Source organism: Pogona vitticeps, chromosome 1, assembly GCF_051106095.1.
Source record: "Pogona vitticeps strain Pit_001003342236 chromosome 1, PviZW2.1, whole genome shotgun sequence".
Lineage (NCBI taxonomy): Eukaryota > Metazoa > Chordata > Lepidosauria > Squamata > Agamidae > Pogona > Pogona vitticeps.
Window position 1 is genome coordinate 50616324 of NC_135783.1, and position 13652 is coordinate 50629975.

At 38.3% G+C, this 13652-nt stretch overlaps 1 protein-coding gene across 4 annotated transcripts in view; it reads right to left on the reverse strand.

Annotated features, from left to right (window-relative positions):
* Positions 1 to 271: 271 nt before the first annotated feature.
* CRIM1 (cysteine rich transmembrane BMP regulator 1) overlaps positions 272 to 13652 on the reverse strand; it is a 196666-nt gene continuing 183285 nt past the window's right edge. For all 4 annotated transcript variants that reach the window (XM_072992639.2, XM_072992646.2, XM_072992651.2 and 1 more), the window contains one exon: positions 272 to 3025. In XM_072992639.2, coding sequence (XP_072848740.2) covers positions 2849 to 3025 — 177 coding nt within the window. In that variant the 3' untranslated portion in view covers positions 272 to 2848. The remainder of the gene's footprint in view (positions 3026 to 13652) is intronic.

Genomic DNA, 13652 nt, shown 5'->3' on the forward strand with positions numbered 1-13652 from the left:
CAAAACAGGTCTGAATGACATGGCGGAAAAAAGGAACTGAGGGGATCTAGGATGGGCAAAGCATGCGCTCCACGGGGGAGCATCCCACTAATCACATGTCTTTAAGCTCTAGAAACTTCTGAGACATTCAGCGCAGGTGCAGAATAACCCATTTGTGTGCATTCACAGAGGCCACAAAGAAGAACCAGGGGACATCCACTCCACAGGTGGAGGGACATAATACCAGAATTTTAAGCAAAATTTCATAGAAGAAACTCCTTTGATAAGTATAAAAAGTTCAAATTAATTTTTATTGTGCTGCCAAGAGCCAAATTACAAGAAATCATCTTACATTTTAAAAAGTAAACAAGCAATCTGCCAAATTGCAGTGCACTCCAAGTGCCACATATGCATCTATTTTAATTTTCAGAAAATTATATCTGCATTTCTCTTACAAGAGCACGACAGGAACCAAAGTAAAAGAGTGTAATGGATACAGCACATAGGATAAATAATATCTTAAAAATAATAATAAAATAATATTAAAATAATAACATTTTACACCATGTCCTATATCCTGCTAATATTTCTCAGAATATGGCCTTGATTGTAAAATAAAAGCAAGCATTTACAGTTTCTGGATAAAGACTGCTCACTCTTATGGAGGAATGAATGATTTATCTTGACAGAATCTGGATAATAACTGAATATTAATGTTTGTTTCATAGTTGGGGGCGAGGCTACTTTTTTTGGAAACTGAATTCGTAACAGAAAAAAATGCTGCACCTTTATGATACGCTATTTTTCTCTTTGATGTGAACAGTGAGAACACTTTTTGATATTCTAAAACAAGACATTTGTTAATCTTCAGATTAATAAATTAGGTCATATAATAAATTAACTTTTCAGTTTTAAAGTTCAGTAACCTCTGGCCAAGTATTTACAACAATACTTGAGAGTTCCTTTACAAAAAATACATTTTCTTTTCACATTAAGCATACTGGGTATCCGTGTCTCATGACAAGCAATTGTAAAAGAAAAAGGCAACACACAAGTGGGCAGTTAGTATAAAAGTGCCAAGGCCTGTTTGGAAAAGTTAATGTTGTATGAAAATTTAAAGTTATGAGTCAAGCTGCAACAGACCTCCAGATAGTTGCATACTATATTCCAGTAGTTGTTGCAGACAACAGTTTTCAAATTGTCCAAGCTTTGATGCTATTATTCTATGAAATGGTTAGTGCTGCCTGTATGTCATCAGTGTTATCTAGCCAATGCATTGAATTAACGGCCTTTTTAAGGCCACACAGGAAAAGAAAAAAGAAAAAACAAACGAACCCTGAAATGTAGCAAGTAGCAAGAGTAATGCTTACTGCTAAACTGTGCACCTACTGTACACATATGCAAACACAAAGGCACACAAACGCGCGCACACACACACACACACAAACAATTTCAAATCAAATAAAACTAGGTAGAATGAGATACTCTCGTTTTGTCTTTCCTAAACACAAATGATAAGCAATAATATGGAATGCCTGTGTTTTGTTCTGGAAAAAATCTCAGGTAAAAATACATTCAACTGGGAAAAATACAAAATTATACCGATATATACTGTATATATAAATACCATATATATACTGTATATATACATATATACACAGTGTGTATGCATGTATATGTATCTATACATATACATATACACATACATACACACATACACATATACACAGAGACGTACAAATGCTTTGTTTGAAGCATAACTATATTTACATAAATATTTCTATAAAGCTAAAGTTTTAAAGAAGCATGTCCTCCTTTCTTTTTGAGCTTCCAAAAAGGTGCTTGAGTAATATACAATTAAAATTAAGCAGCTTCATAGTATGAAGTTGCTCCTAGTCTGCATAATCAGTAACAGGAAAAAAACACACACAAAACCTTAACATGATTTTTAAAACTGAGCAAGATCATTCAACAAAATCTCTTTTTTGTGTTCCAATAACAAATTGGAAGCTGAACAACCTGAAATTGATAATGATAAAAGAAAACAAACACACACACACGCACACACGCAAACTTCTGAAATCAGATGGTGTTTAACTTTTCCTTACCTTCTCTCCTTTTCCAATACTGTTGTTAAAAGATCCAGTGCTCATATGAGGAATTATAGAGGGCCTAGCCATTTGCTAATTGCCAAAATCTGGTCAATCAGCATCAAAAGGAAAACCAAAAAGCAGCACAAGGAATAATTGTACACATTGTCAGTAAATTTGCTCTTTTGTCTTTCTGCTTTAATATATTCCTTGCTATATATGATATTAGCTATTACAGCTTAGGCAGAAAAACATAGTTGTAGATAGACTGCACCTGTGATGTGACAGGTACTCTTTTGGGAGTGTGTTTCTGTAGTATAGCTGAAAATAAGCCTAGATTTTATTATTTAAATCCAGGTGGGGGTATGCTTATACTTCACTGTCATAAATGCAATTCTGGAGTGTCAGGAAAAAGCGGATTCTTAAATACTTTTGACTCCAAGGTAAGCTCACCAGCTTCACTTTTTAAAGGCTTCCTGTTACAACCACACAAGCTCAACTTAATTTCCCCTTCCTAAATGATCTCATCTACTATGTTACAACCGCTTAAGTTTTAGAACTTTGGTTCCAAGGAAACACATGGTCAGTTACTGCAAGGAGAATAGGGAATGCCTGTTCCAGCATACTGCAGGAGTCAGAGCCCATTCCAGTAAGTGTTAGAGCTGTACATGAAGTCACAAACCCAATACAATCCACTAAGCAAGTGCACAATTCTAGTTTCATTTTAATAGCAGATTCAGTCTTTGTTTCTTCTTAACTTCTTGGGAAGATATAATGTCTCACACTGTCTGATAGAAATTATCTGCCTGTAAGTTGTTCTGTTTTTGCATGCTGTAGAATCCACTGTATCTTGAATCAGGGTCAGCAATTCTGAGCATCCTCTGAGAACTGTCCACTTGAACCATAGTACCTTTCTTGCAGTCCACATATACCAGCTGATTGTTTAGACATGACGGCTGTTTGAAAACAAAAAAGGCACAATATATAAAGCTGCCTTATATAAACACAATCTATGAACAGCTAGAAAATTCATTGAAACACCCCTCCTGGGATAATTGTTTTGTTGTTAAGTGACATTCACAACTTTGGTAACTACTTGTGAATGGTAGAAAGGAAAAGAGGAAATCTTTTAGATCATCCTGAGTGTTGGCTATTTACCATACACACCTGAAAATAAAGTCCCACTGAATTCAAGAGGACTTCCTTCTGAGTCTGTATAGTTTCCTAAAGTACTAGTAATAAACCTGGGCAATTATGACATTATATTTCAATAAGCTTGTGTAGCCAGAATTTATGTACAGTGGTGCCCCACTTGATGACGACCCCGGTAGATGACAAAATCGCTTTACGATGATATTACGATGTTTCTATGGGTGATTTTTGCTTTACGTTGAATAGTTCCCTGCTTTGGGAACCGATTTTTCATTTGACAATGATCTTTACAGCTGATCGTCGGGGTTTCAAAATGGCCTCCTGCTGTTTTCCGGACCTATTTCCGGAAGACAGCAATCAAAGATGCCTTCCCCTATGGAGGATCTTCGCTGGACGATGAGGTATTTCCTCCATTGAAACGTATTAACCGGGTTTTAATGCATTCCAATAGGTTTTTTACTTTTGCTTGACGACGATTTCGCTTTACAGAGATTTTAACGGAACGGATTATCGTTGTCAAGTGGGGCACCACTGTATATGTATATTTTCCAGTGTGAAACAGGCTTCTTTGAGGTCCCGTATCCTGTATGACAGGATGGATCAACTTAAGAAAAGCAAGCTTGTTGCAGGAATCATTTTATTTTCTGGAAGCAGTAGTAGGCATTTGTAACACAAAATTTCACTATGAGCCATGAAAAATTGACATCAAAATGAGGTCATGCAGGTAGAAGGATTTTTTTTTAAAGAAATAGGACCTGTTAAAGGTAAAATAAAAGAAGACATTACACTTGTGAATGTTTATGCACCCAATGAGAGGCAGGAAGAACTTTTTGAAAATATATTAAGAAAGCTGAATAAACTAAGGAAAAGTTATGTGAATAGCAGGAGATTTTAATATGTTAATGGATATGAAGAAGGATAAATCAAAAGTGCAAATTGTTTGTTTGATTGATTGCTTTATATGCCACCCATCTGGCAGCCAGGGCCACTGGTTTACAGCAGATAAACAAAACAACAAAGTAACAAAATAATACAGTACATATAAAAATAATAATACAATTGGGGCATAAATCAAATATCATAAAATGCAGTAAAACAAGTACAATACAATAAATTAGAATTAAAAGCATAAAATATAAAAGACAAGAAGCATGGCGGTGTGATGGATGCTATTTTAGCAAACACTGTTGTATCATACAGCTGCTTGTTCAGGGAAGGTCTGCTTAAATAGCCAAGTTTTTAACAGCTTCCTAAACGTGCCCAGTGATGGGGCCAGGCAGACTTCGGGCAGAAGAGAATGCCATAGTTGTGGAGCTACCACCAAGAAGGCCTAATTTCTAGTGGTTGTTTTCGGGCCCTCTCTCAGCGTCAGAACTCTCAGCCGCCCTGCCTGGGATGATCTTATAATTGGGGAAGGGAGAATTAAATGTACAATATTAAATAAGCTAATTAACAAAACAAATTTGAAAGATGTTTGGAGAGAAGAAAGAGTGAAGAAAGAAAGTTCTCCTTCTACTCACAGGTGCATAATACATATTCAAGAATAGATTATATATTTGTCTCTAAAGATTTACACAGATATTGAAGTCATTCACATATTGGATCATGCCAGAGTAAACATGGAATTGATGGTTAAATGTGATTATAATGAGATGGCAGGGTGAAAAATTGATACAAATATCTTTCGGTATCCAAACCTGATTGAAACTTTTCACAAAAATTTAGAAGAGACATGGGAAATAAACAAGAAGGGAGGAGGGCAACCTAAGATAATCTGGAACACTATGAAGTCTGTGCAAGAGGGTATGCATGTAAACCGTCTTATATAGTTAAAAAACAGTGGGGAAAGGAATACAGGATTTAGAAGATAAAATAAGGGAATTAGAAAAAATAGTTCTAAGAACTAGGAGTAAGAAAGCTATAATAGAATTACAGGCAAAGAGGAAGGAACTGGAAGGGATCCATATGGAAAAGGTGCAAAGAAATTTAATTTATTTAAAAAGAGAATTTTTGAATGTAGTAATAGGAACACCAAGTTATTAGCTAAAGGCTCTTCTACAAAAAGAATAAAGGTAATATAGAAGTAATTCAAGATCTGAATGGAAAAAGATGTAATAAAATGAAGGAGATATCAGAGGTATTTCAAATATTTTATAAAATGTTATATACTGGTAAAAATCTTTCTATAATTAAAATTAAAAATTATATAAAAATAATTTAAAGAAAAAATGTCAGACGATGATAAAAATAAAATGGAACAGTTAATTACAGATAAATAAATAGATAATATTATAAATAATCTAAAGCTAGGAAAGCCTCCAGAACAGATGGATTAGGCCCAGAATACTATAAAACATTTAAAAAGATTCTCATACCAAAGTTAAAAGTGTTATTTAATAAGATATTAATGGGAGAAGAAATCCCACAGCCTAGGAAAGAGTCATTGATTGTTTTAATATTGAAACCAGATAAAAATCCAATAAATATGGAAGCATATAGATCCGTATCACTGATAAATCAAGACAGACAGGTTACTTACCTGTAACCATGGTTCTTCAAGTGCACCTATGTGAATTCACACAATTGGGTTTAACAGCGCCTGTGCTGGCCTTCTCGGAATCTTCTAGAGCTTTTCTTAAAAAGTAACAAAGTTTAGAGTTGCCCCTATCGCGCATGCTCCACCCACCTCAGCTTTCAGTTCCACTTATCTGCCACAATAGCCTGAGCTTAATATGTGTATAATCAGTGACGGATAGTGGGGAGGCTGGGTGGGATGTGTAGATTAATAGAGGTCTACTTGAAGAACCATGGTTACTGGTAAGTAACCTGTCTTTCTTCTTCGTGGCCTCTGTGAATGCACACAACTGGATGACTAGCAAGCTCACTTACCAGAAGGAGGGCCGTCATTGCAGAAGAGATGTCAAAACTGTCCTGCCAAAGCTTGTCTCCTGTTTGGTCCGAAGGCCAAGTCTGTAGTGCGTCACAAAGGTGGACGCAGTAGACCAAGTGGCCGCTCTGTAGATGTCAGGAATGTCCACACCATGGAGCAAAGCTGTAGATGTTGCCACAGCTCTAACGGAATGTCCTTTCAGACCTTCTGGGACAGTTTTGCCTTGCAGTTCATAAGCCAGAGCAATCGTGGAGACAAGTCATCTAGATATAGTAGACGATGAAGCAGGAAAACCCCTGTGTGGTCCTTGGAAACAGAGGAAAAGCTTTGGAGCTGTACGGAAGTATTTTGTCCTAGAGGTGAAATAGGCCAAGGCTCTTCAAACATCCAGAGAATGGAGCATGTGTTCGACATCCGAGGAGGGTTGAGGAAATAACGTTGGTAATGATAGAGATTGATTAAGGTGAAAATCAGAAATAACTTTATGCAGAGAGGAAACATCTGGATATAACATAACCTTGTCTTTGAAGAATTGCAGGTAAGGAGTATCTGATCTATGAGCTGCCAACTCACTTGCTCTTCTTGCAGACGTAACAGCAACCAGGAATAAAGTTTTAAATGACAGTAAATGCATGTCATAAGAGGCCATGGGCTCAAAAGGGTGGCGAGTAAGTACACGTAGGACAAGTGTAAGAGACCATTGGGGTACTGGAGGTTTAATAGGGGGATGAATGTTTGAAAGTCCTTTCAAGAATTATTTAAACGTCGGATGAGAGAAAATACGTGCTGATTCAGAGTCTCTAGGTTGACAAGAAAAGATGGCTGAAATATAAACTTTGAGAGTTGATAAAGCCAACCCAGAATCAAACAGGTAACGCAAATATGTGAGACAGGAGATACCTGTAAGTGTCTTGATTCAGTGAATTTAAGGAAATTATTCCATTTATATTTGTAGAGGAGGTTAGTAGACGGTTTTCTAGCTCTGTCTAAGACCTCCTGGATTGATGGCAAATCTTCCAAGCCGTCAAGTGCAGAGACTGTAGATCCAGATATAGGATATTGCCTGAGTTCTGAGTTAGAAGGTGTGACAACGTTGGCAATCTGAGGGCATCTACAGCCATTTCCCTGAGGGTGGAAAACCAGGGTTGATGAAGATGGCCTGCACTTGTAGCTGCCTCGCTCTGACCAGAGTCCTTTGGATTAGTGGGATTGGAGGAAACAGATATAGTAGATGTGCTTCCCATGGAATCATGAACGCATTCCCAAGGGAGTGTGCACCTCTGCCTGCATAAGATGCATACTTCTCGCACGTCTTGTTGATGCTTGTTGCAAACATGTCTATGTAGGGTCGACCCCACCGGTTGCAAAGCACTTGAAAGATGTCCTCGTTCAGCTCCTGTTCATGGGACTGTCCCATCAAGCGACTCAGTTCGTCTGCAATCTGGTTTTCGCTTGTTCGTATGTGTAGAGCTATTGGGAAGACATGGTGAAGGTAACACCATTCCCACAGATGCACAGATAGGTAGAGGAGGGACATGGATCTCGTTCCTCCCTGTTTGTTGATACAGAACATGGTTGTGGTGTTCTCAGTGATTATTTGTACACCATTACCCTGTATCAGCGGGAAAAATGCTCTGAATGCCTTTATAACTGCCATCATTTGAGGTGACTGATGTGAAAACGTCTGTCTTGACGAGACCACTGGGCATGGATCTTGTGATGCCCGCAGTGTGCCATCCATCCTATGGGACTGGCCTCTGTTGTGACTTGAACAGACAACTGTAGAGGTCGGAAGGGGCGGCCGATTAGTAGATGTGGCCTGAAAGCCCACCGTTGTAATTGCTTTGCTAGTTTCAGGGTAACTAGCAATCTTTTCCTCGGACTGTCTCGAAGAGCGTTGAATAGATGTAAGAACCATGCTTGTAGGGAGCTCATCTTCAGATGCGCGTGTGATAGTGCTGACGTTGTTGAGGCCCATGAGGCCCAGTAGGTGCTGAGCATGGTGTGCTGAGACATATGAGTGCTGACATATCAGTTTCCGAATGCGGTCTGGTGGCAGAAATATTCGCGCTTCGAGGGAGTTCAGTCTCGCTCCTATGTAGTCGATGACTCGAGATGGTATCAAAGCTGACTTCTTTAGGTTTACTGTGAGACCTAGATTTCATAGGGTACATAGAACAATCGTCAATGTAAGGAAAGACTTTTGTGCCGTGAAGACGTAGGAACGCAGCTACTGGAGCCATGCACTTCGTGAAAGTGTGTGGAGCTGTTGACAGGCCGAATGGGAGGACACAGAACTGATAAATCATGTTCTGGAAGATGAACCGAAGAAACTTTCTGTGAAGTTGGTGTATTGATATATGAAAGTATGCGTCTTTCAGGTCTATCAGTATAAACCAGTCTTTCCTTCTTAATAGGTAAACAATGGATTCCAGTGTGACCATCCGGAAACGTCGTGGATGCAGGTAGGTGTTTAAGTCTCAAACCTAGGATGGGTTTTATCCTGCCATCCTTTTTTGGTACTGCAAAATACTGGGAATAAAATCCATTGGCTATGTCTCGGTGTGGTACCCGTTGAACAGCTTGTTTTTGTAGAAGAGTGAGAACCTCTTCTTCTAGGATTGTATCGAAGGATGTAAACTAGATGTGTCCTAGAGGAGAAAGTTCTACGAATTTTAATCTGCAGCCGAATTGGATGATACTTAGTACCCAAGTATCTTTTGTGATATTTGCCCAATTTCGATAGAAGGGAGTTAACGAGTATCTGGAGAATTTATGGAAGATGGAGTGTGGAAGTCAAAGGTACTGTTCTGATTTCTTGGCAGGAGGTTGGTAGGACTGGCATTTTTGAGATGACTGCTGAGGTCTGTAAGATGGAGTAGAAGAAGAAGCTTGAGAAGATCTACCTTGTGTATTCTTGAAAGCCCGGTAAGTTGAGAGGAAGAATGTTGATATTGTTGTTGTGGATATTGCTTATGCTACTGATTCCTTTGATATTTGGGGTGTTGATGAATGGTGTAGGACTTGGCCGTCTTTTTGATTTTATGGAGGTTTTCTAGAGAATCATCAGTCTTTTCATTGAAAAGACCCTTGGCATCAAATGGCAGGTCTTCAATCTGCTTTTTGATGTCTTCTATGATGCCAGAAGTACGGAGCCAAGCGTGGCGCCTCAATGTAATAGCAGATGTCAGTGTTTTGGAAGCGACATCTGCAGAATGTCTTGAAGCCAAGCGTTGGTGTTTTGACACTGTAAGGGCTTCGGCATATGTGTTCAAGAAGCCTTGGCATGTTTCCTCTGGGGATGCCTCCAGAGCTGGAAGGATCTTGGACCATAACTATTTCTGATACGCTCCCAGGGCCGCTTGATAGTTCGCAACACGGAGCATGAAGGTAGCAAAGGAGTAAATCTTTCTCCCTAAGACATCTAGCTTCCTAGATGTCTTTTTTGTAGGTGTTACATGTTGTCGTCCAGATGTCCTGGAGGAATTATATTGAACTATAATGGAGTTAGGAACTGGGTGCTTGGCAAGGAAAGTTTTGTCATCACCGTGTGTGCAATATAAGTTTTCAGTTCTGCGAGCAACTGGTTGAGGTGCAGATGGCTAGTTCCATGATTCTTTGATGAGGTTCATAATAGCTGGAATAAAGGCTAAGCTTAGTGGTTGTGATCTTTCTTGGTCAATGTCACCAAATATCAGGTCCTCTGCGGGAGGGGGAGGTTGCTCCGTTTGCATTTTAAGAGTCTTTGCCATTCTAGAGATCATTTGGATGAAAGAAGAGAAGTCCTCTGAAGTGGAGGATGGATGTGGGTCACCAACTCAAATGATTCTGCCTCAACAGGTCTTTCTGCGGGAGCTGGAGAGAAGACCTCTTCCTCTTGACCAGAAGAGACAGAAGAGAAAATTTCTTCTTGTTCTGAAGGAGAAGGTAAGTGAGTGCTCTTCCTAGGTTTGTGCTTAGTTTGTGTTGATGGTTGTTGGGGAATTTGATGCTGGTCTGTAGATTGGACCCCTTTCGACACCAACTTCAATGGTGTAGTATGTTTGGAAGTAGTTTTAGAACTTCCGTTGGAGCTGACGTCAATATTGACATTGTGTCGGTGACGACATCAAGGTGGAGATGGAGAAGATGATGCTGACGTTGAAGCACAGATGTAACGAATTTTCTTGCATCTACTGTAGTCTCCCAACGTTGAAGACGAGTCAAAGTCATTGTGTCGACGTTGATGCAGACATCGCTTTTTGTCGACCTCGACATAAACAGAATCGTCTCGCTTGTACTTTTTACGATGTCGAGATGACTTAGGTAGGACGACTACCTCCTTATGGGAGGAGCAGTGTCGATCTGGTGAGATATGTTTTCTCTTTGCCGTCTTCCTTCGGGGTGGAAAGTTCTACCTCGATGAAGTTGACAGCGAAAGAGGTACAGGTGATGCCCGCCCGGTGTAAACAGGGCTACGATGGGCAGAGGTCGGGCTAGAGAGAACTGCTTCTTCTAGGTGACCTGGGCTCTGTGAATGGTTGGGCCTGGTGGGTGATGTTTCCCGTTGGTGTGGAGGCAAGGAGCAGCCTCTGAAAGACACTCACAATCCTGAGAAGAATCTTTGAGGATCAGAGACGGCAACAAAGCCGTGACAGGTGGGATAGCCTCACTTTGTTCTTTAGCGTTTTCCTTCTTATCTTGCGACGCCGATTTTTTTCTGTTTCAGGGCTTCCTTTGGTAGTCCGGTCGACAAGGCTTTAGATGTTGAAGTAAGCACCTTTTTATTGGTTGAAGTGGATGATTTTTTTGATGACTTGTCGACTGGTGCCAACGATGACGGGGAAGGGATGTTAGCTTCTGAACGGTATGTAGCTGAGGGATTAGAGGCCGTTTCCATATCTGAGGGTTTGGAGGCAGACAAGGTCTTATCCCAAAGATAAAGCTTAAGGCATTGCTGGCAAGCTTTCAATGCAGGTTTTCTAAATTTTTTACAATGCCAGCAAAATTGAGGCTGGTGTGAGTCACCTAAACAGAAAAGGCAGAGGTCGTGGCCGTCCAAGAATGGTAACTTGTGGGAGCACGACTTGCACCTGCTAAATGGTCATGAGGGGAACATAAAGCAGGGAAGGAATGGAGAAAAGAAGACTCACAGTGGAGATTAGTTGGAGAATTGGTGATTTCTGAAGAAAATAGGATCCTGAAGAAGGGAATTAGGACACCACAGTGGCAATCAACAAAAGCAGCGGTGGCAATCCACAAACGCGGCAGTTCAAAGCGTGGGACAATAATCCACAATCCTAAGAGTATTCAGAATCAGTCCGTGATCAAGGGGCAACAGGAATTTCAGAATCGAAGAACAATCCGTGTCAAACCCAGTTTTTAAATCAAAAGGAGTTGTGTGAAGAGAGTTCTAACCGAGAAGTTCCAAGCACAATGGCGGTAAAATGGAACTGAAGGCTGAGTCTGGTGGAGCATTGCGATAGGGGCAACTCTAAATTTTGTTACGTTTTTTAGAAAAGCTCTAGAAGATTCCGAGAAGGCCAGCACAGGCATTGTTAAACCCAATTGTGTACATTCACAGAGGCCACGAAGAAGAAGCTAAGATATTCATGGCAATAATGGCAAAGAGATTAAATGATTTTATGGGGAGCTACATAAAAAAAGATCAAAATGGATTTATGCAAGGTAGACAATTTCAGATTTAATGAGAAGGGTGCTTAATTTAATGCATTTAGCTAAAGAAACTAATTCTAAAGCCGGAGTAATATCGTCAGATATATTTAAAGCATTTAATTCAGTGGAATGGGATATGTTAAACCTTTTAATTAAATAATTAGGGTTTGGACCTAATTTTCGGCAGATAATTCACCAATTATATTCACAGAATACAGCTAGAGTAATAGTTAATGATGGAATAACTGAGATGATACATCTAGGCCATGGTACAAAACAAGGTTGGCACTTATCTCCAGTTTTATTTACATTGATAATAGAATTATTGGCACAGATAATTAGAGATGATAAACAGGTTATAGGGATAGAACATAAAGAAAACAATAAGATAAATTTGTTGATGACACATTATTAATAGTTAAAAATCGAATAGAACCAACAGAGAAGCTTAAATCACATTTGGAAGAATTCAAAGATATAATGGATTAAAAGTAAATTGGGGAATGTCAGAATGTTCATTGTTAAGCCACTTGGATGTGGAGAAAAGAAGAATGAAAACAATATTTGAAGGGAAAATGGGAAATGTTATTAAGTATTTAAGGATTAATATTACCTGGAACTTACAGGATATAATTAAAATAAATTTGGATAAATTGAAAAAATAGATAACTGTATGGCTAAAAGATTATCAGAAATTAAAGATTTCCTGGTTTGGTAGAGAAGCATTATGTGAAATGAAAATTATTTCTATATTTTGGATGCTTCCTATAAAGATTAAAGAAAAACAATTGAAAGAATGGCAGACAATGATAAATTGTTACTGTAATGGATATGAACATGTGAGGATTAATAAGAAATGATTCTGTGTAACATAAAAAATGGAGATCATGGATTACCCAATTTAAAATTGTATTAAATAGCAAATCAACTCAGCCATATTACATATATTATTAAAAGTAATAAAAATTTAATTTGGACAGAAATAGAAATGCAAGGTAAGGAAGAAAAAATTAAAAGTATATTGTTTAAAGAAAAGATTGGAGAAGAGGTTAAAAATGTTCCTAACCCTTTCCTTAAAAATATGTTAGAAAATTGGAAAAAGTTTAGGGGTGTATTGAGTCCACTGAATTCTCCCCTATCCCAGGCTGTTGATTTAAAGAATTTTCCATAAAATCTTTTTTAAAAACCCTCTTAAGACTATATTAAAAGATAAAGGGATAAATAGGACAAAATATTGGATAGAGAAGATGAAAGATAAAGGAAATATAAAAGAAATTTTGGGAGGAGAGGGGATTTCTTTGTTTAACAAGATTCAAATAGAAAGGTGGACAAAGGAATGTAAAAATAAGGACGGGAAAAGTAGAAAAATGGCAAAATTTGAAGAGATTATTGAAAAAAGACTGAAATTAGAGGAAAAGACAGAAAGAAAGAACTGTAAGTCAAATATATGAAAAGGATACACAAGGATTAAAAGCACAGTGGCAACATGATTTGGATAAAGAAGCAGTAGGAGAAGAGTGGGATAAAATGTAGGATCAAAGAATTATGAAGAATATGTCTGTAAGGATAAAGGAAAACTGTTGTAAGGTAATATGGAGGTATTATTTAATACTGGTAAAACTGAATAGAATAAATAAAAAATTATCATCAATATGTTGGAGGTGTAAAAAAGGGAAGGGGACGTATTGAGATATGTGGTGGTTATGTGAAGTAAGAAAGAATGTAAGCAAATTTTAAAGAAATAAGGGAAATAGCTGTATTAAATATTCAAATGTCCCTGTCAACGGCTTTATTGAATATGGTTAAGAAAGATGAATTGTTGAAAGAAAATAAGGATTTAATTGTAATAAAGGTTACAGCAGCAAGGTTAATATTTGCAAGATATT